At 49.8% G+C, this 19,465-nt stretch overlaps 1 protein-coding gene across 1 annotated transcript; it reads left to right on the top strand.

The window, feature by feature from the left end:
* The first annotated feature begins 12 nt into the window (after positions 1-12).
* PMM2 (phosphomannomutase 2) lies at positions 13-18,105 on the top strand. Its single transcript, XM_081299596.1, has 8 exons — positions 13-224; positions 3,393-3,504; positions 5,283-5,359; positions 6,519-6,610; positions 10,156-10,255; positions 10,375-10,450; positions 11,964-12,079; positions 16,928-18,105. Exons 1-8 carry the CDS (start codon positions 39-41, stop codon positions 17,027-17,029), a joined length of 861 nt encoding a protein of 286 aa, XP_081155722.1. The 5' UTR covers positions 13-38; the 3' UTR covers positions 17,030-18,105.
* The last annotated feature ends 1,360 nt before the right edge of the window (positions 18,106-19,465 follow it).

Genomic DNA, 19,465 nt, shown 5'->3' with positions numbered 1-19,465 from the left:
TGGGGCCGACGCGCGTCCCGGGCAACAAGGGAGCCCGGATGGTTCTCTTCCCGGCGTGCCCTGCGGTGCGGGTGCCGGACCCGGAAGTTCCGGGTCGAGTACCTGGTGCCAACTCAGGTGCCTGCGCGTCCTATCGGGTGCGCTCGGAAGCTGCAGCCATGGCGGCGTCTGGCCCAGTGCTGTGCCTCTTCGATGTGGATGGGACCCTGACGGCCCCGCGGCAGGTAGGCGGCGCCCGGCAGGCTAGTGGCTGCCGGTGCGGGGACCCCGCCGCTCGCACACCTGGCTAACGACCACCCGGGGTGGGCGCCGAAGGGCGACTTAGGACCTTTCTTCCTCCCGGGGTCTGAGCTTTGTTCTGGGCGCCGTAGAGGAATGAGACCAGGCACTGACCAGCTCTCCAGAACCTCGGGTGCTCAGAGGTGGCGCCGAACCTTAAGAGCAGGAAACGTGCTTTGGGCGGGGAAGTACCGTTGTGGACTTGCCCGCGCGCCCTGGGCACTGATTGACCCGGGTTTCAACCCCAGCTCAGGACCCCTTGCAGCCATGTGACCGTCTCAGTCCTGTGGCTCCAGGGCTGTGCTGTGTGCATGATAGTAAAGACAGGCTTCCAAGTCAGACACTGAGTGGAGTCTCTGCTCCGTCTCTTGACAGCTGTGTGACCTGGGGCCAGTCAGTTAACTTCTCTGAGTCTCAACGTCTACAGCTTAAATAGGGACATTACCTGTTCCAAATGGTATTTGTGAGGATCTGATAGAATTATTAAAGTGTCTTGCATACAGTGGATATCAAAACATTGAACACTTCCCCCTGCCCCTGCAATGGACCTTGGTGACCCAAGAACCCTGGATCACTTTAGGCTGCTGCTGAGAGTTATATGGGTCCTGGAAACCTGCTCCCCACTACCAGATTTTTGCTGCTCTGGGCACAGATAAGTTTCATTTAGCATCAGGCTTGTATCTGACTGTGTGGACGCATGCCTGTAATCTCAGCCCCAGGCAGGAAGACCACAAATTTGAGGGCGGCATAGGCAACTTAGTGAGACTCTGTCTCAAAAATTAAAAAGCGTTGAGGGTGTAGTTCAGTGGTAAAGTACCCTTGGGTTCAATCTGTAGATGGACAGATTGGAAATATTTGAGGCTTTGCAGGCCATGAGGTCTCTGTTCCAACTACTCAACTGTGTTTGTGGCACAGAAGCAGCTTGCACACAAACGGATGGGGCTGTGTTCCAGTAATTACATAAACAGGCAGTGGACCTGATTCTGGCCCACAGGCTCTCATTTGCTGGCTCCACCTCATATCTGTAGTAAAGTTTCCTTAAACATCTCCCCCAGAAATCTTCTATAAATTTTTTTCAGAGTTTCTAAACTTTTTTTAAGTTTTTAAACTTTTTCAGAGTTTTTAAACTTTTTTCCATCTTAATTTTAAGTTTTTGAATTTTCCTCTATTTCATTTTGTGTGGGGCAATGTATAATCATGAGCACAGGTTTATTTAGGAACACTGAAATAATTCTGCTGTGCACTTGCTTCACTCTGAAGATTTCTTCTGCATCAGAGTGTAGTATAAATGCTCATCTGTGGTTACAGCATGTGGATCCTGTTTCCTCTCCGAGAGTATTTGCTGCCACCTGGAAGCAAAGAGCGATCTTTTATAGCCCATTCACATTGCAAGACATGTCACAGTGGCTGACCGAGGTACCACTTAGCTCATCAGTGTGCACAGGGCCTAGTGGAATAAGTTGTACCCTTACGCTTCCTTAGGCTTTGAAGCTGGAAGTATTGCTGCCATTGTTGGTCAGTATTGTTCTTCTAATATTTTGCATCAGTCTTCCCACTTCCTCCCATGCTGATGCCGGGTCTAAGCAAACCATTTGGGGACTCTGGGAACAGGTTTTCACATTCTCACTGACTCAGAGGCCACTCGTGCAGTTCTGGATTTTGCCCAATATGTCAAGATTCTGCTGTAAGAGGTAGAGAAGATCTCACTCTTTATAAGCCCCTCTGTGAGGTTTTATTAATAGTATGAATGTATTTATCTAAAAAACGTGTTTTAAAGAAAAAAAGGTTGTGCCAATACCTATAATCCCAGGAACTCTGGAGGTTAAGTCAGGAGATTCCCAAGTTCTTGGCCAGCGAGAGCAATTTGGTAAGACCCTGTCTCAGAATAAAGAAGGAATGGGGATGAAGCTCAGTGGTAAGGTGCCGCCGTGTTCAGTCCCAGTGTGGGTGTGGGGCAGGGCAGGAGGAAGAACAAAGCATTGAACTGTAGATGTTATATCTTTTCATCGTAGTTTATGATTTATTTTGAATGATGATACAATTTGGAATTGAGCTTAGAATTATATCAGTAAGATTACTGTTTATAGACAGGAGCTTTTCTTTAAAAAAAAAAAAAAGACTAGCAAATTCTTTTTTTTTTTTTTTAGTTGTTGATGAACCTTTATTTTATTAATTTATTTATATAAATTGCCTAGAATGTGTGAGGCACTGAGTGCTGAGAATTGCACTCAGTGCCTCACACATTCTAGGCAAACGCTCTACCACTGAGCCACAACCCCAGCCCCCAAGACTAACAAATTCTAATGTTATCCTTTGTTGGGGGGTGGTTTTTTGGTTTTTTGAGATCCTGGTTCAAACTCAGGATCTCACTTATGTAAGCACAAACTTAACCACTGAGCCACAACCCCAGCCCCCAAGACTAACAAATTCTAATGTTATCCTTTGTTGGGGGGTGGTTTTTTGGTTTTTTGAGATCCTGGTTCAAACTCAGGATCTCACTTATGTAAGCACAAACTTAACCACTGAGCCACATTCCTAGCCTAGCTCTTTGTTTTACATAACTGTAATAAATCAGTTCTAAACTTCCTATTTAATTTCATTGTAGTCTTTCATTTTAAAATCAATTTAGCCAGCTGGGCAAAGTGTTACATGCTTGTAATCCCAGCAACTCAGGAGGCTGAAGCAGGAGGATTGCAAGTTTCAGGCTCTCCTTGGCAACTTTAGAAGACTCTGTCTCAAAATAAAAAGTAAAAATCTGGACTATGAATATAGTGCAGTGATAAAGAACGCCTGGGTTTAATCCTTAGTACTGAAAGAAAAAAATAGACTATTTTTACATGTTTATATCTAGTAAATTCATAGAAAAATAGCTGTAACAATGCATACGGCTTTTCATAAATTGCTTATGTGAATAAATTTTGGTAAATGTAAGTAAAAGTCAATAGGTTTATTCTGATAAAATATCACCTAAAATTACAACTAAAACATTTGAACTTATCTACAGACTAGTAACTGAGTAAGCATGTGTAAAAATAAGAATTACTTTTTCTTACAATTTTAGTCTGCTGATTATTTTGTGGCTCCTGACATGTGTTTTTCTTCTTGAAATGCAGAAAATTACCAAAGAAATGGATGACTTTCTACAGAAATTGAGGCAGAAGATCAAAATAGGAGTGGTAGGCGGGTCAGACTTTGAAAAAGTGCAGGAGCAACTGGGAAATGATGGTAACTAACGCATTGCCGATTATGCTTGGTCAAAGACGAGCTTCTCGTGGTGCATTGGAAACTATAGCCATCTGCTGTCAGCTTTCTGTTTCCTTCTTTGAGGAAACATTTTCTCTTCCTTTATTTTTCCTGTGCTTTTAATCCTGTCCATAAAGTTCTAGAGTTGACTTACGAAAAGACTTTACTCAGATGTGTAGGTAGATTGTCATAAAAAGGTGAGTGTCCACATCTCTGCACTTAAAAACCTTTCTGCCTCGAGCGCATGCCTGTTCTTGCTCACTGCCCTCCAGCCTGAGCCCAGGCCCCAGCTCTGACTCCTCGCCCAGGTGTGGAAGTGCCCCGTGGGCTGGTGCCTCCTCCCCAGTGCCTTCATCCGTGTTCCCAACTCAGGAGAGTCATGGCTCTCCCTGCCCCCCATCCAGAGTCTCCAGCACAGAACCCTGGAAGCTGGAGAACCATACTGACTCCTTTCCTGGAGATTCTGGCTCCGTAGTTCTGTGGGATGGCGCAGCAAAGCCCTGCCAGTGCAGTGCTCTGTTAGTTTTGGACTCTGCCTTGAAGACCAGACCAGTCATTGTCTCTCTCTGTGCTCCCAGAGCCTTGGGGGGCCTGGCCTGTGAGAAACAGTGGGTGGAGAGGTGACGAATAGATCGTTGCTTTGACCCCTGTTTTCCCCAGAGTCCCCACATCTTGGGCTTTTCAATCTTGGCACTGTTGACTGCTGACATTTTGAGCCACATAATTCTATATTATAGGGGCCTCCTGTGCATTGGAAGATGTTTAGCCGTTTCCCTGGCCTTTTCCCACTAGATGTCAGCAGAGTTCACACACACACAGAATTTTGACAACCAAAATGTCACCAGACATTGCCAAATACCCCCTGGTGGCGACACCCCTGTTTGGAACTCCTGTTCCATATATCATATCTTACCCTCCAAATCTGTGTAGGCCATATTTATTGGGTTATCATTACTGGAAGAATAATGTACACGATTCCTTTAAGAGTCTGTACTCCACTTATGTTTAATTCTCCTTGTAGATGCTTTGTTTAGAAATGCTCTAAACAGCACAACAGGGCACTTTTAGCCTGGAAACCCTGTTGCCTGGTTGGGATTGCCCTCTCTCCTGCTCCTGGTACAAGAGGTGCAGGAGGGGTCTGCATAGTCAGAATGTGCAGCAAGAATCGATACACAAACTCGAAGAAAGTTAAACCCACCTCTGTCACAGTCACCGTGTTAAACTACAGGTGCGAGGGTCTCGTTCAGCACGTGGAGATGTGGACAGGGGGCGCTGGGCCTGGGGTCTGCCTTTGAACAAGTGCCTAAAGTTTGAGAATCCCTTCATTAAGGCTGTGTGGTAGTGTTCAAATCTGACTGGTTATAAGAATTACCTAAACAGCTTTTTCTTTAAAAAAAAATCTTATGTTTAGCCTGTCACTTAATGATTAGAAAGCCCAAGGTCAGAGTTCAGAAACCTACACCACCTGCTGCCCCAGTGATGCTGGCTCATGGCAAGTTCGGGCGCCCACTGGGCCAGACCAAGGGGGTGAAGGCAAATGCAGAACAGGACCTGTGGCTGGCTCCAGGCCTGCTGTCGTTCAATATAACCAAAGAGCCTTTCTTTCTTGCTTTCCTCGTTTGGGGAGCTTGGTTAGGATGAGGTTCTTCCATGGTTCTTACTGGAGGTCAGTACTTTTATTGGTGGCATGTTAGTCAAGAAGTAGAAACAGATTTTCATTCATTCATTCTGAATTTCCTTTTGTTTCGGTTTGGTTGTAGTGGTTGAAAGATACGATTATGTGTTTCCAGAAAACGGCTTGGTAGCGTACAAAGATGGGAAACTATTATGTAAACAGGTAGGTTCTGAGTATGTGAACAACTACATAACACTTAAAATGATGTCTAAAGGGCATTTGATACTGAATGCCTCTGGGGCGGGACACTGGGAGCTGATTAATGGGGGAAATGGATCTTTACTCCATTCTTCATTAAGTTTTGAATGTTGAAGCATATGACTGTTAAATATTCCAAAGTAATAATTTAAGTTTTTGTAATTGGTTTTTAAGACTACTTATATCTGGCCTGTGTTGTAGCTCAGTGTCGGAGCACTTGCCTACGTGTGTGAGGCACTAGGTTCAATCTTCAGCACCACAAAAAAATAAATAAATAAAATAAAGGTATTATGTCCATAGACAACAAAAAATATTTTTTCTTTAAAAAAAGAGGGCTGGGGTTGTGGCTCAGCAGTAGAGCACTCGCCTTGCATGTGCGAAACCCTGGGTTTGATCCTCAGCACCACATACAAAAATAAACAAGTGAAATAAAGGTGTTGTGTCCAACTACAACTAAATTTTAACTTATGGGCTGGGGTTGTGGCTCAGTGGTAGCGCGCTTGCCTAGCACACATGAGGCACTGGGTTCAATCCTCAGCACCACATACAAACAAATAAAATAAAGGTCCATCAACAACTAAAAAATATTAAAAGAAGAAAAGAAGCTGTTAAAAAAAACCACAGGTTCAAGGCCAGCCTCAGCAACGTAGTGAGACCCTGTCTCAAAATAAAAAGGGCTGGGGTTGTTGTTCAGTGGTAGAGCATCCCTGAGATCAATTTAAAAGGAAAAGAAAAAAAGGTACTACATAGCTCTTAAGAGTCTAGGATCATTCTGTTCAGACAGAAGAGGAGTGTGTTTTGGTCCATCACTGTAGATATCTTAATTGAATAAAAGCTAGAGCAGTAAACTCTGGACCTTCCAGGAAGTGTTTGAAAGATAATGAACACAGAACTCTAAGCAGTGAGGAGAAAATGTGTTTGGCTGGTGCTTTTGTGGCTTGCCCCATGTCTTCAGCCAGAGGAAAAGGGAAAGAAGTAAACAGCAGGGGCCGGCCATAGCCCTGCCCCACTGCCTCAGCCTCGCAGCTTCCCAGCAGGAGTGGCTGAAGACGGGCCTTGCTGGAAAGCTGTCTTGAAAATGCTTCCTGCTAAACCAAATAACTCCACTACTTTGTTTACCTAGAATATTCAAGGTCACCTGGGTGAGGCTCTGATCCAAGACTTGATCAACTACTGTCTGAGCTACATTGCAAAAATTAAACTTCCCAAGAAAAGGTAGGTTTGCCTTCAGCAAAGAGGCGCTATTGCAGTAGGGAACGATGTCTTGTGGGGTGAGTGCTCATTTACACCCTAAGCCCAGCACTTGGAAACGGTGTGTGAAGCCAACAGTGTAGGATGGTGACGCAAATGGCCTGTCCACATGAAGGCCATTCGTGCAGCCACTGAACACCATACACCTTCCAAGGCTGTCGTGAGAGGGAGCACCTGTTAGAGGGCGTGTACAAAGAGCAAGGGAGGCTCCAGACCTGGACGTGTAATGGAGGCCTGCGGAGCCTGCCCAGAGCCAAGTGTGGCTGGCCCACAGTGTTAAAACCATACTCATTGCCATCATTTCACATTTGGTTTTCTGATCTTGAAACATCTGGATTCTGACTTTGTGGCAAATCAGGCCCTGGCTGCTCTGGGTCCCACGGGGCTGCCCTGCCCCACCCCACCCTGGAGCACTTACCCCAGTCTCAGTGCCCCCAGTACAAAGATGGGCAGGCAGTGGGTCCAGATGCTGACGGGGCCTGATGGTGAGGTTGCTGATTCTTTCCGGTTTTCAGGACTTCCTGGGTAGACCTTCACTGTCATGGGGGAGATGCATCTTTAAGGGGCAGCTGGGTCTCAGGGCTGCACTCCAGAGGCTGCTCCAGCCTGTTGGGATCCGCAGAGCAGCCGCACCTCCAGCCCATGCAGGTCCCTTCCCCCAGAGAGGCTATGGGTGAAACGGGCTGGTCTGGTGCTGCTGCTGCTGGTGATACACACCTAGGGCTCCTTCTCCTGTTCTAAGTTTAAGTTCCCCATAGTAAAAAGTCAAAAGACACCCATGTCCCAAATCCATCACCTCATTACTATGGGCTAAGCATGATTTTTTTTAAAAAAACGAGACATGATCCCATCCTCAAAGAGTTTATCATCTAGTGAGGCAGAATGGAGTACAGAGCTATAGTTCCAGAACACTGAAAGAAACCAGAACTGAGACCCAGTTGATCAGCTTTTCCACATTTTGCATCAGTACTGTGTGCTCTGCCTAGTTCAGGCAGAGGCCGTAAGACCTAGACGGCCCAGTCTTCACAAGAGAATTGAGTATTGATAAACCACCCTAATCCCTGTTTTTGGGGGGGGGGTACTAGAGATTGAACCAAGGGGCGCTTTGCCACTGAATTACACCCCAGCCCTTTTTTTTTTCAATATTTATTTTTTAGTTGTAGTTGGACACAATACCTTTATTTTATTTATATATTTATATTTATATGTGGCTAATGATCGAACCCAGGGCCTTGAATGTGGTAGGCTAACACTCTACCACTGAACTACAGCCACAGCCCAACACTCCTAGCCCTTTTTATTTTTTATTTTAAGACAGAGTTTTAGGCTGACCTCAAACTTTTGATCTCCTGCTTCAGCCCCTTGAGTCACTGGAATTACAGGTTTATGCCACCATGCCCAGCCTAATCCCTGTTTTTGAGAGACTTTCTGAAATGTGTCAGCTTCCTCTGTGTATTGGGAATAAGTACAATGTCTGAGTTGAGAGGAAATAGCTGAGCTCTGTTTCTGAAAGCTTACCCCCATGGCCCTAGGGTCAGCCCTGGGAATCAGTCCCCACCCCCACCCCCCCAACCCCGTATCGACAGGGACAGGGCTAGGTCTCTGTCAGTTTCAGGACAACCTGGACATGGAGTCTTTTGGTTTTTTATTTTTTTCAGCAGTGGGATTGAACCCTGGACCTCATATGTGCTAGGCAAGCACTCCACTGCTGAGCCACACCCCTGACCTCCAAACATGGGATTTTTAGAAACATTTCTTAGGTGTTCACACTTCCTGTATCATTTGCTGTGTTCTCCATGAGTCGTGCATAGCAGGGGCCCAGATCCATCTGCTAGAGACTTGGATATTTCTATTTGACTTGATAAGTACTTGTTCATTCCCAATTTACAAAGCACCTTTACATAAACTGTCTGTCTGCTTTTCACTAGACCCTTTGGAGGTGACCAGAGCAGGTGCCTTTAGCTTCTCTCTATAGGTAAACAAACAGGCCCGGAGAGGTGCCCAGAGTCAGACAGCATAGTAAGAGGCCAGCTGGCCTTGAATCGCGTCCACACTCTGCACCTGGCAGGTGGCCTCTCAGTATCTACCATGGCAGGTGGCTGGAGATCAAAGCTGTGTGATTAAATAATGGAAAGAGACGGGGAAAATGTTCCGTAGGTTCACAAGTGCCACCTTTGAGAGATGGAAGGCGTGTCAGTGCATGTTTGTCACAAAATATTGAAATTTAATTTGTCAAGATGAATGTCTATCTTCCAAATTATCTCAGCTTTTAAGAAACTATTCTGAGACTGAAAGTGCAAACATGGTGGGCACACATGGGGTTGGTTGGTTGTTGGTGGTGGTTCTGTTGGGGCAGGTTCTGGGGATAAAACTAAGACCTCAAATATGCTAGGCAAGCACTCAACCACTGAGCTATATCCCCATTCCTGGGAAAAAAAATGTTTTTAAACATCTTCATTTAAGTCACTGAGGTGGCGTTCGTTGAGCCGTTCTTATTTTCTGTGATCAAGTCAAATCCTTAGGAATGTCTGCCATGGGGTAAATTGAGTTTCCTCGGTGGTTACTGGGGCTCTGAGCAGTTCTCAGAACCCTTCTGTGTATCTCTGCTTGGGGAGTCAATCTCTGAGCGCTCACAAGCAACACAGGTGTCTGAAATGTTTTCCAGCTCTGTGGGGAGGAACTGATTGCTCTTGTGGTGCTGAGGCATTTCACAGCTCTTCATTAACTCTAAAATTCTCTGCCAAGCAGCCACGATGTCCGATAGAAATATAACTTGAGCCACAAATGTAGCTTTAAATTTTTTTCAACCCAATGTCTCAGAACTGCTTTAACAGGTAGTCCTTATAAAACATTACTAAGGTAATTATGTTCCTTTTTAATACTAAATTTCAAATCTGGGGCTGGAGATGTGGCTCAAGCGGTAGCACGCTCGCCTGGCATGCGTGCAGCCTGGGTTCGATCCTCAGCACCACATACAAACAAAGATGTTGTGTCCGCCGAGAACTAAAAAATAAATATTAAAAATTCTTTAAAAAAAATAAATAAATTTCAAATCTGATCTCATTCTGGATTAGCAGCATTTCAAGGCCCAATGGCCCCCTGTGTTTCCTGGCCTACTGTGTTGCACAGCACAGCCCTGAGAAACAGGACCGCTGGCCAGGGGAGGCGCACACCTCCACAATGCCAGCTACTTGAGGGACTGAGGCAGGAGGATCACAGGTTCAACACCAGCTGGACAATTTAGTGAGACCTTGTCTCAAATTTTTTAAGACATTAATAATGAGGGGCTGAGGTTGTGGCTCAAGTGGTAGAGGGCTCGCCTAGCACCTGTGAGGCACTGGGTTCGATCCTCAGCACCACATAAAATAAAGATATTGTACCAACAAAATGAAATATGGATTATATCCCCTCTACTTCATAAACCACTCAACCTTTTAGTCTATTTACCTACCCATGTTGCCCAAATAAATAAGGACATTTGGGGTACCTCGGTCCCTTTTCCTCCCTAGGGGTACTTTCATTGAATTCCGAAACGGGATGTTGAATGTGTCCCCTATTGGAAGAAGCTGCAGCCAAGAAGAACGCATTGAATTCTACGAACTGGATAAAGTGAGTCCTGAACTGACCGTGGGGAATGGAAATAAGGTAGACACGTACTTTGTGGCCAAGACTTAAAGTGCTCCTCTACAAAGCAGTACAATGGACAGGTTTTTGTTGTTTTTTGCCAGAAAGAAAATATAAGACAAAACTTCGTAGCAGATCTGCAGAAGGAGTTTGCAGGCAGAGGCCTCACGTTTTCCATAGGTATTGTATATTCAAACGTTCAAGATGTGTCTACCCATTTGCTAGGAGTTGGGTGTGGGCTGCTGAGCTGTTGAGCTGGGTGGGTGATGACAGGGGCAGTCCAGGCTGTAAGGAAACCAGCCACTCTCTCCTGCATAATTGGCTGTAGCAGGACTTGCCCAGGAAATGGCTTCCAGACTGTCAGGTCTGGTTCCGAGTCCTCACTGGGGATTCTTCCTGCCTGCACTTCTCATGGTCACAAGGAGCTTCTTGATGCTGGAAGAGTGAGAAGTTGCCCTCGTGCCTTTGGACAGGAGAGGCGCCCTGCAGTGAACTCCAAGAGAGAGGGAGGGGCTGTGAGCCTCTGAGATGAATTACACCACGATGTCTTGGAAACATGGTTCAGTGTATCACCAACAAGGGACTGTCACAGTCAACTGGGTCGTTTTTGCAGAGCAAGAAACCAAGGCCTGAGCTGGACATGGTGGCACACACCTGTGATCCCAGCTACTTGGGAGGCTGCAGCAGGAGGATCACAGGTTCAAAGCCAGCCTAGGCAATTTAGTGAGATCCTTCCTCAGAATAAAAAGGATGGAGGATGTAGCTCAATGGTAAAGCACCCGTGGATTCAGTCCCCAGTATTACTTATTGTAAATCAATGGATGAATAGGTTGTAGGAAGTTCAGACTCGCCAAGGGATTTGGTGTAAGACATGAGTGTTCCTAGACACTGAGATGGACAGGCTTCTGACAGAGCTTTGAAAGGGTCTCTGTGGCATGGGGGAAGCTGCCTATGAACCAGTCACCTTCTACGTGATTTTCATACTTCCTGCAAGACACACTGGATGCAGCCTGCTCCCCGGCATCTCCCACCAGGGGCACTGGGAAGGGCAGGGAAGTGCACCTGGAGGAGCCACTGCCAGGCTTCTCCTCAGGCCCTCCCAGGTGGGCTTTATTTGCACCCATGTGCTTAACAGATTCCTCACTGTGAGCTGGCGTTCTGCATCTTATGTTTAGACCCAGGTGAGATAATGTTGGAAAAAACGTCACGTAGATTAGTTTCTAGCACCTGTCCTTAAAGTGGTATAAGTTGCAGATTAGGGTATCAAACAGCCTTGGCGATCTAGTTGCTGACAAAGAATGAATTATAAATGTTCTTCAGTGACATTAGCCTCTTTCTTTTGGGGGGAATGAAGTTTGGAGCCCAGAGCCTCCACATGCCAGGCAAGTGCTCTGCCTCTGAGCCACACCCCAGCCCTCCTTAGCCCCTTTTCCCCTTTAACGTGTGCGCGCGCGCGCGTGCCCACTGGGGTTTGAACACCCAGCGGTACTTAACCACTGAGCCACATCCCAAGCCCTTTCTATTTTGTATTTTGAAACAGGATCTCACTAAGTTGTTTGTGGCCTTGCTAAGTTGCTGAAGTTGGCCTAGAACTAATGACCCTCCTGCCTCGGCCTCCTGGGTTGCTGGGATTACGGGCATGCACCACCACACCCGACCCCATTGTTAACTTGTGTGTGTGTGTCCCCGGCAGGAGGCCAGATCAGCTTTGACGTCTTTCCTGATGGATGGGACAAGAGGTATTGCCTGAGACACGTGGAAAATGACGGTTATAAAACCATTTATTTCTTTGGAGACAAAACCATGCCAGTAAGTGTGAAAGAGTTTTTTGCGACTTCACTTTCAGCTTGGGCTTGAAGGGGAAGGGCAGTGACCAGCTGTCGCCTCCGAGCTCAGACACCCAGTGCCCCAGGGAAGGAGAGGATCAGCTGCCTGTCAGTCTGTCCTTTTCAACTGGCTTTTGAATTAAATATTGCCCTTTCAGAACAGGGTCTCTGGGGCTAATATGAAATGCTCTGGATTTCAAAGCCCTAATCATTTTTATCTTATTCTACTGGATCCTCCCCACATTGTACATTGAGGTGTACGTTATACATTGAGGCATCATAAGCCTTGGAAGGACAAGGAATTGCCTAAGTCTGAGACTCAGAGCATCAGGGACAGTTGGGAGGTAGGAGTGGGTCCTAGGTATCACACTCCGGCTGTCAGTGAGGTGGGTGTCAGAAATCCCAAGCCTGGTACCAGATCTGAATTGGAAACTGGAAGTGTAGCCCAGTGGTGAAGGCCAGTGCCCGCAGTTTCCCCAGAGCCACTTTGGCATCGGGGGCCAGGCTTGCCCCAGACTGGAGAATCCCCTTGCCACTATCAAGGGCCCAAGAGCCTCAGCATCATCTGTCCACTCTGTCCTGGGGCTCCATATCTCAGGGACTGTGTCTCTTTAAATTCCTCTCATTCCTACCCCTCTGCTTCCCTCCCACACGATGCCCCAGGTGTCTTATGACCTCAACTTCCCGGTCCCCATTAGTCTGTTAGGACATTGTGCACCCAGCAGGTGCATCATAAATGCTGCAAGTACAGAATTACTCATTCCTCTCATCTCTGTTCCACTCCACAACCTTGCTGCTACACCGTGATCCACCCTGTGGTGGGCCTGCCTGGCATCCAGGTCCTCACTTCATGAAGGGGAGTGCAGGGGCGTCCAGACCCCCTTCTTGCTTTTTAAGTGATAAAACTGGGAATTGGAGAGGTGACTGGCTTGTCCATGGTCACATAGCTAATGACAGAGCCAGTGGCACCAGAACATGCCTGTCTGCATTTTTGTTTGTTTTAAATGACTTCATTGGGGTATAATTGACCAGAAAATCTGCACACATGTAACATACGCAGCTTGATAAGTTTGGAAATCTTTGTGCCTTTGTTTTGGGGAGATTTTGGGGGTGCGTTTAGTGGTTGTGGTGGTTGTTTTATAACACTTAATGTGATATCTGCCCTCTCAAAAGAATTTTAAGTGTATAGAAGCCAGTCATGTTGGCTCAGACCTGTAATCCCAGCTACTCAGGAGGCTGAGGCAGGAGGATCTAAAGTTCAAGGCTAGCCTTGGCAATTTAGCAAGATGCTCAGCAACTTAGACCCTGTCTCAAAATAAGGGTTCAGTGGTAGAGTGTCTCTGGGTTCAACCTCCACTACTGCCAAAATTAAAAAAAAAAAAAAAAAGTTGTGCTGAAGCTTGTTAACTATAGGCCCATGTTGTCACTGGTCTCTAGAACTCCCTCAACTAAGCTGACAAACCCTGTGTGCCCACTGAACAACTGCTGCCCTTTGCCACCTCCCAGCCCAGGGACCACTCCTCCACTCTGCTTCTGTTAGTCTGACCATTTAAAATGTATCGACCAAGTGGAATCATGCACATGTGTCCTCTGTAACTGGTTTATTCCACTTGGATATTGTCCCCCAGTTCATTTGTGCTGTCACAAGTGGCAGGATTTCTGGGTTCAACCCCCAGTGCCAAAAATGAGCACTGGGGGTTGAAAAAGAAAATGAGAAGCAGAGTGAAGAAGAAAGGGGGTAACCTGTCATCCCGCTCGTCGGCTGAGCCCCACCCCCAGCCTTTTCTCCCTGCTGCGTTTCCAAAGGCGGCTCCCTGCAGGGTGGCCCTTCATCTTTAGCTTCTGTCCCCTAATGTGTATGTTTTCTCCGTATTAGTGAGTGTTCTGTGAAAGCAATTGTGACTTCCAGCTCCTGGTGTCCACCCTCCGTACTGTGACCCTCTAGAAGGCTGCTGTGTTCCTGCTGAGCATGAGTTTTGCTGGCTCCCAGGGAAGGAGCCCGAGCTCTTTGTCAGTAAAGAGCTATTTCCCTGCAGGCACTGAAGGCGGGCGCTTGCTTTTCCAAGAAACCCCTCTTCCTCCCTAGCAGCTGCACTCAGACCTGGCTCTGAGTTCAGCTGACAGGCCTGGGCCGCCTGCGCCTGCAGGGACAGAGCCTAGGGACATTCCCAGCCTGGTCCACCTGCTGAGTCCCCCAGCCACTCTGGCTTCTCCCAGAGACCTGGTTTGTTGAAAGCTGCTTGCAAGCAGCACCGTGGCTTTCGGGCATTAGAAATGTGAAAACACTTCATGGTGACTGGCCCCACACTCCGCCTTGGGCAGCTAGCTGAGCTCTGGGTGTCCTGGCATGTGTGCACCTGGGAACTGAGGAGACCAGCCCTTACACAGTGGTCCCGGGGACACATCTCTGCAGTTTCCTTAGTGCCTAAAGCAAAGTGCAGGACCATTTAAGTAAAGTGCTACATCTTTGTCTAAAGTGGGGGAAACAGATGGATGCAGGTGTGTCCCCTGGCCCCCATTCTCTGGGCAGTCTGAGGTGCAGCCTGCCGAAGCACCAGGAGACCCCTCTTCATTTTGAACGATGTGAATATGGGGACCTTGTTTGTTTTCTGAGGATTTTTTTGTCGTCGTGCCTGGACTTGAACCCAGGGTCTCACACAAGCTAGGCAAGTGCTCTACCACTGAGCTACAGCCACATCCCAGAATGTTCCATCTGTTGGAAGTAGACTTTGAAAATATCAGATTGAGAGAGGAAGCTGCAGTTTTCAGGCACCTCTCAGTCCAGACCTGAGCACGACACTGAGGACGCGGAGGAGGCATGGGTCCTGCTGGGCTCTCGGCCGACAGACGGGCCCCTCAGTTCCCATCTTGCCCTTCCCCTCACCACCTCTGCAAGCCAGCGGCTTCCTTCCCTTCCCACTAAGTGTGCAGCACTTTACTCTCCTGAAACGTGAACAAGACCACCTATCTTTAATATTGGATTGCGGGCTGGGGATCAGCTCAGTTGGTAGAGTGCCTGCCTCCTGCGTACAAGGCCCCCCCAAAAAAAAAAAAATTGAGAGCATGGGTCAAGAGATTTGTGAACCAAAAAGATGGGTGTGGCCCTGCCAGCTGCCCCTGCAGTGACTCCACACAAGCCTCCGTCTCTCCGAGGCTCCATTCCCCTGTGAATCAGCTGTACTGGACTCGGTGAGGTCCTGACAGGGGTAACAAGCCGCGGGCTCAGAGGGGCAGTCAGGGTGTGCCCGCTCCTGCCAGAGGACTGCTCTGCAGCCAGCTGTGCTTCCCTTATGAGGACACTGAAAAAGCTGGGCCGTGCCTGGAATCCTGGCCACGTGGCAAAGCTGTGTCCGAAAGCCTGGGACGAGGTTCAGTGGTGGAGCACCCCTTAGGGCTGCAAGAGCCTCGCCATTACTGAGGTCTCAGAGACTGGGACCTGCCAGGTCCCAGGAGACAGGTCCTCACTGACTCCAGGCTCTCCTCTCACGCTCCCCGCTGGCTGGCCCTCGCGACAGAGGGTCACCAGGGTTCACCACTTGACTGTGGGGCTCAGCAACTGACCGGGAGCCCTGGGCCTCTTAAGGGATTTGAGTGTTAAGGGGCGAACTTCCCCTCCTTTGGGCCTGTAACATAGATTGCCACAGAAATCTGCTGCTTTCTCCCCTCCTCCCCCTTTCCTCAGGGAACAGGCTTTTTGTTCTTGGAGCCTCCCCTAATGGAACCCTAGCCTTTGGTGCATATGCAAATCGAGCATTTGAAATTCCGTGAAGCCTTATTCTCTTTTAGGAGCTCAGGGCTGGGTTCTGTCTGAGCTGCAGACTCCAGGCGCCTGGGAAGGAGCCCCCTGCCCTGAAACTGACTTGGAAGGAAGAGGGTCCCTTGGTGGAGAAAGGAAGGCCTGGGGTGGCTGGGAAGGTGCTTGGGAGGAAGATGCCCTGGCAGCCAGCAGAGCTGCAGGGCACATGGCTGGATGCCGGGGTCCTCGGGGGTTCTGGAGCAGCAGGTAGCCTGACTCAGAAGCCTAAGGCCAGCAGGGCTGGTGGGGGCCCTTACTCCAGCCACTGGACACACCCCATCGCAGTGTGTGCCCAGCTTCCTCAGACTGCCACCTTTTTAGGCTGTTTCTTGATCCTGGCCAGGGTGAGACTTGCAGGAAGGCACACCGGGTGAGGAACAAGACCAGAGCTGTGCTTCACCTGCCGTCTCCCCAACCTGGCCTTGGGCAGGTCCCACCATTACCCCATTCTGGGCAGAAGAGCCTTCTGTAGCCACACCCTCATTCAGTCAGAACCAAGATCCAACCCAGGCCAGCCACCAGCTGCATGGGGCCATCTAAATGTGATCAAAATCAAACTCGGCTCCTTGTGGCCCTACCTACACTTTAAGTGCCCAGTGACCCCGTGTGGCTGTGGTCAGCATTGAGACAGCTGTGCGCACTGTCACAGCTAGCTGCCCCGGCTCTCCACCCTGCCCCATCCTTGTGATGGAGAAGCTTGGGCATAGGTAAGACCAGTTGATGGCTATGAGGCTGCTGTCACTCCTGCGCTTGCTTTATAGCAAAGTAAGCCTTAGGTCTTCACAAGAGCATCGTGATCTCCTTCACAAGGATGATTACATGTTCCAAGCCCAGTTGGGGTTCAAGAGGAGGTTACGATCCTTCCCAAGAGTGCTCGCGGCGTTCCTCCCCTGCAAACTAAGAGATAACTGGAGGAAGTCTCCCTGCCCTGGTGAGGTGTTGGTCCCTCACTTCTGTCGGCCTTCAGCGCCAGGGTCGCAGCAGCCGCACCCTGGGCAGCAGAGCCTAACACATCTGGGCCTTGTGTCTCTGCAGGGCGGCAATGACCATGAGATCTTCACAGACCCGAGAACCGTGGGCTACACTGTGACAGCGCCCGAGGACACACGCAGGATCTGTGAAGAGCTCTTCTCATAACGAGGGTGGGGAGGGGGTCCCTGGGCCAAAGCCATGACCCCTCCTCACACACACCCACTCCCAGGCCAGCTGTCTGCACTGTCCAGCTGTGCACGGTGCAGACACCACCACACTGGGCAGCAGGATCAGCCTCCACCCCCAGCAGGTTATGCTCTTGCAGTGCCAGAAGGATCCAGGGAGGGGATGAGACTCCAAGAAAAGATTCCATCCCCAGCCTCAGACCTACCTCGCATTGGCACGTTTTCACCCTAACATGGGGCTCTGGAAACTCATTCAAGGATTCAGAAAGAACAAATGTGCCTAGGCTCGCCCTCTTCACGGGTCTCAAATACAACTGCTGTTAGTGTTTGGACCCTGGCGTAGCCACCAGAAAGGGCAACAGCCTCTGCATGACCCTGGAACACAGCTAGGCTCACCTCCCTCCTGAAGCCCCCTCCCAGGTTGAGCCCAGGGGGTGCTGGGATGCTCGGTTTTCCAGCCTGCTTCCTGTTTGTGAGCCGCAGATCTCTCAGGGGCCTGCCAGACAGATTGCTGGCCTGGTACCAAGTGACCCATGGCGTCTGCACTGGGCAGGCCCAGCGCTCAGGCGGCCCTGTCTTCACTCTGAACAGCCTAGCTGCTCTCAGGAGGACAGACCCTGCTAAGACACTGGCGGCAGCCCTTCCCCTGCACCAGGGCAGCTCCCAGGGATGTCATCAGACTTTCCCAAGAGGACCCTCCTGATGGGACCTGGTTCCTCAGAACTCCACACAGAACCGGAGCTGAGCCCCATGGAGTCTGCTCCTACCCACCCTTCCCGGTGGACTGCGGGAGCTCCACGCCCCCAGCCCCCGGAGCACTCTGAGAATGTCCAGCATCTGGCCATCTTCACCCCACCCCAGGGCTTACCACCCGGTCAGCCCAACTGCCCGGCTGCATGGGGGTAAGGGCCAGCAGCAGCTGCAGGCCTGCCCTTTGTCCCACACAGGCAGGTTCTGAGCAGCTCTCAGGACCAGCCATCTTGTCACCTGCCCCTGTTGAATTTTGAAATTGTACTGTAACAACCTTTCAAAACAAAGTGGAGCACACCAAAGTGACGTTTCCTGTCTCTCATTCTGATGCTTGTCCCTCCTGATTGTCAGCAAGTGGTGAAGAGGGATTGGCAGCTGCACCCCATATTCCGGGAAGAAGGCCACCTTTAGCTCTGAGACCTCTGCTCCGAGCTTCTCCCCGGGGCCCCCCACACCAGGTGGCTCCGGGGTGAGGTCCAGAACTCACTGGTAAACCTTCCTGGGCAGGGGGCTGCCTCAGACCCTCCTGCCTGAAATGGACCTGGGGTTCCTGCGTTCCCCTTTCTTCCTGTGGTCTGTGTCCATGGAACCCCAGTCCGACCCTCCCAAGGTGTAGTGGGAGTAAAGTGGTCACCGTGTCCGCTGTGATGGAGCAAGCTCCAGGAGCAGCAGGGTCTGTGAGGCCAGGTGGGCGCAGGCTGCCAGGTGTGAGGCTGGTTCTGCTGACCAGCTGTGACTCAGAGCACGACCCATGTTGTCACCTGCCAAATGGGATGGCCCCTGCCACCTGGCGGGTACACTGAAGGAGCTGATGGCAGTCTAGGAGGCCTGCCCTGTGTGAGCTGTCGCCAGCTCTGCAAGCCCCCCGGCAGCCCGGGGGCAGCACAGTCATTCCCTCGGCCCTGGGGAGTTGGCAGGATAAAGTCGCCATCTCGACATTTAAACACAGTAGGAGTTGAGCAAGAGGGAAGCACGGGGTAAGCCCAAGCCAGCTGGGCCTGTTCAGAAATCTGAAGACACTGCTGGCCCTGGACTCCAGGTTACCTGGGTCTAAGCAGCCTCAGGAGGTCGGCAGGCTGACAGGCACAGTGTCAGGCCTCCGGGAGGTCCTGCAGCTGCTGGGGGAGCAGGTGGCTGGAGGGCTCCCTCCCACCCCATCGCCAGAGCTGGGCAATGGCACCCGACCCAGGCGCAGCCCAGGCCTGTAGAGCCCTGAATCACTTCCTCTTCCTCCCCACTCCCAGGCTCCCCCAGCCCAGCCCAGGCTGGGCCCATCACAGCCCAGTGAGCAGCCAGCCCCAGGCTCTTCCCACCTGCACAGCCCTAACTCGCTGACCTTCACAGCCTCCCAGGCGGCCTCCTCCTGACCCAGCTGCAGCTTCTAGCCCTCCCTCCCCCAGGCACCTGCACAGAACATTCCCTTGATGTAAAAAGGCAACTCGTTCACGGTTGGTTCTGAGCTTAAGGCCAACTCCAACCTCTTTCTGAACACACTGGACTAGTCTAATTTCCCCCAAAACACTTCAAAAATCATATTAATACAAATACCCATCCGCATCAGATCATCATCCACCTCCTTGGGGAACACTAGGCAGAGTGAAACCCACCTGGCCAGGCTCAAAGTCCCTCCCCAAGCTACCCTTGCCCTGTCACCTGGGATTGCCAC

This window comes from Spermophilus citellus (assembly GCF_964194105.1).
Source record: "Spermophilus citellus genome assembly, chromosome: 6".
NCBI classification, from domain to species: domain Eukaryota; kingdom Metazoa; phylum Chordata; class Mammalia; order Rodentia; family Sciuridae; genus Spermophilus; species Spermophilus citellus.
Note: the sequence above shows the minus strand (reverse complement) of the source record. Positions and strands in the feature narration are given on the sequence as shown.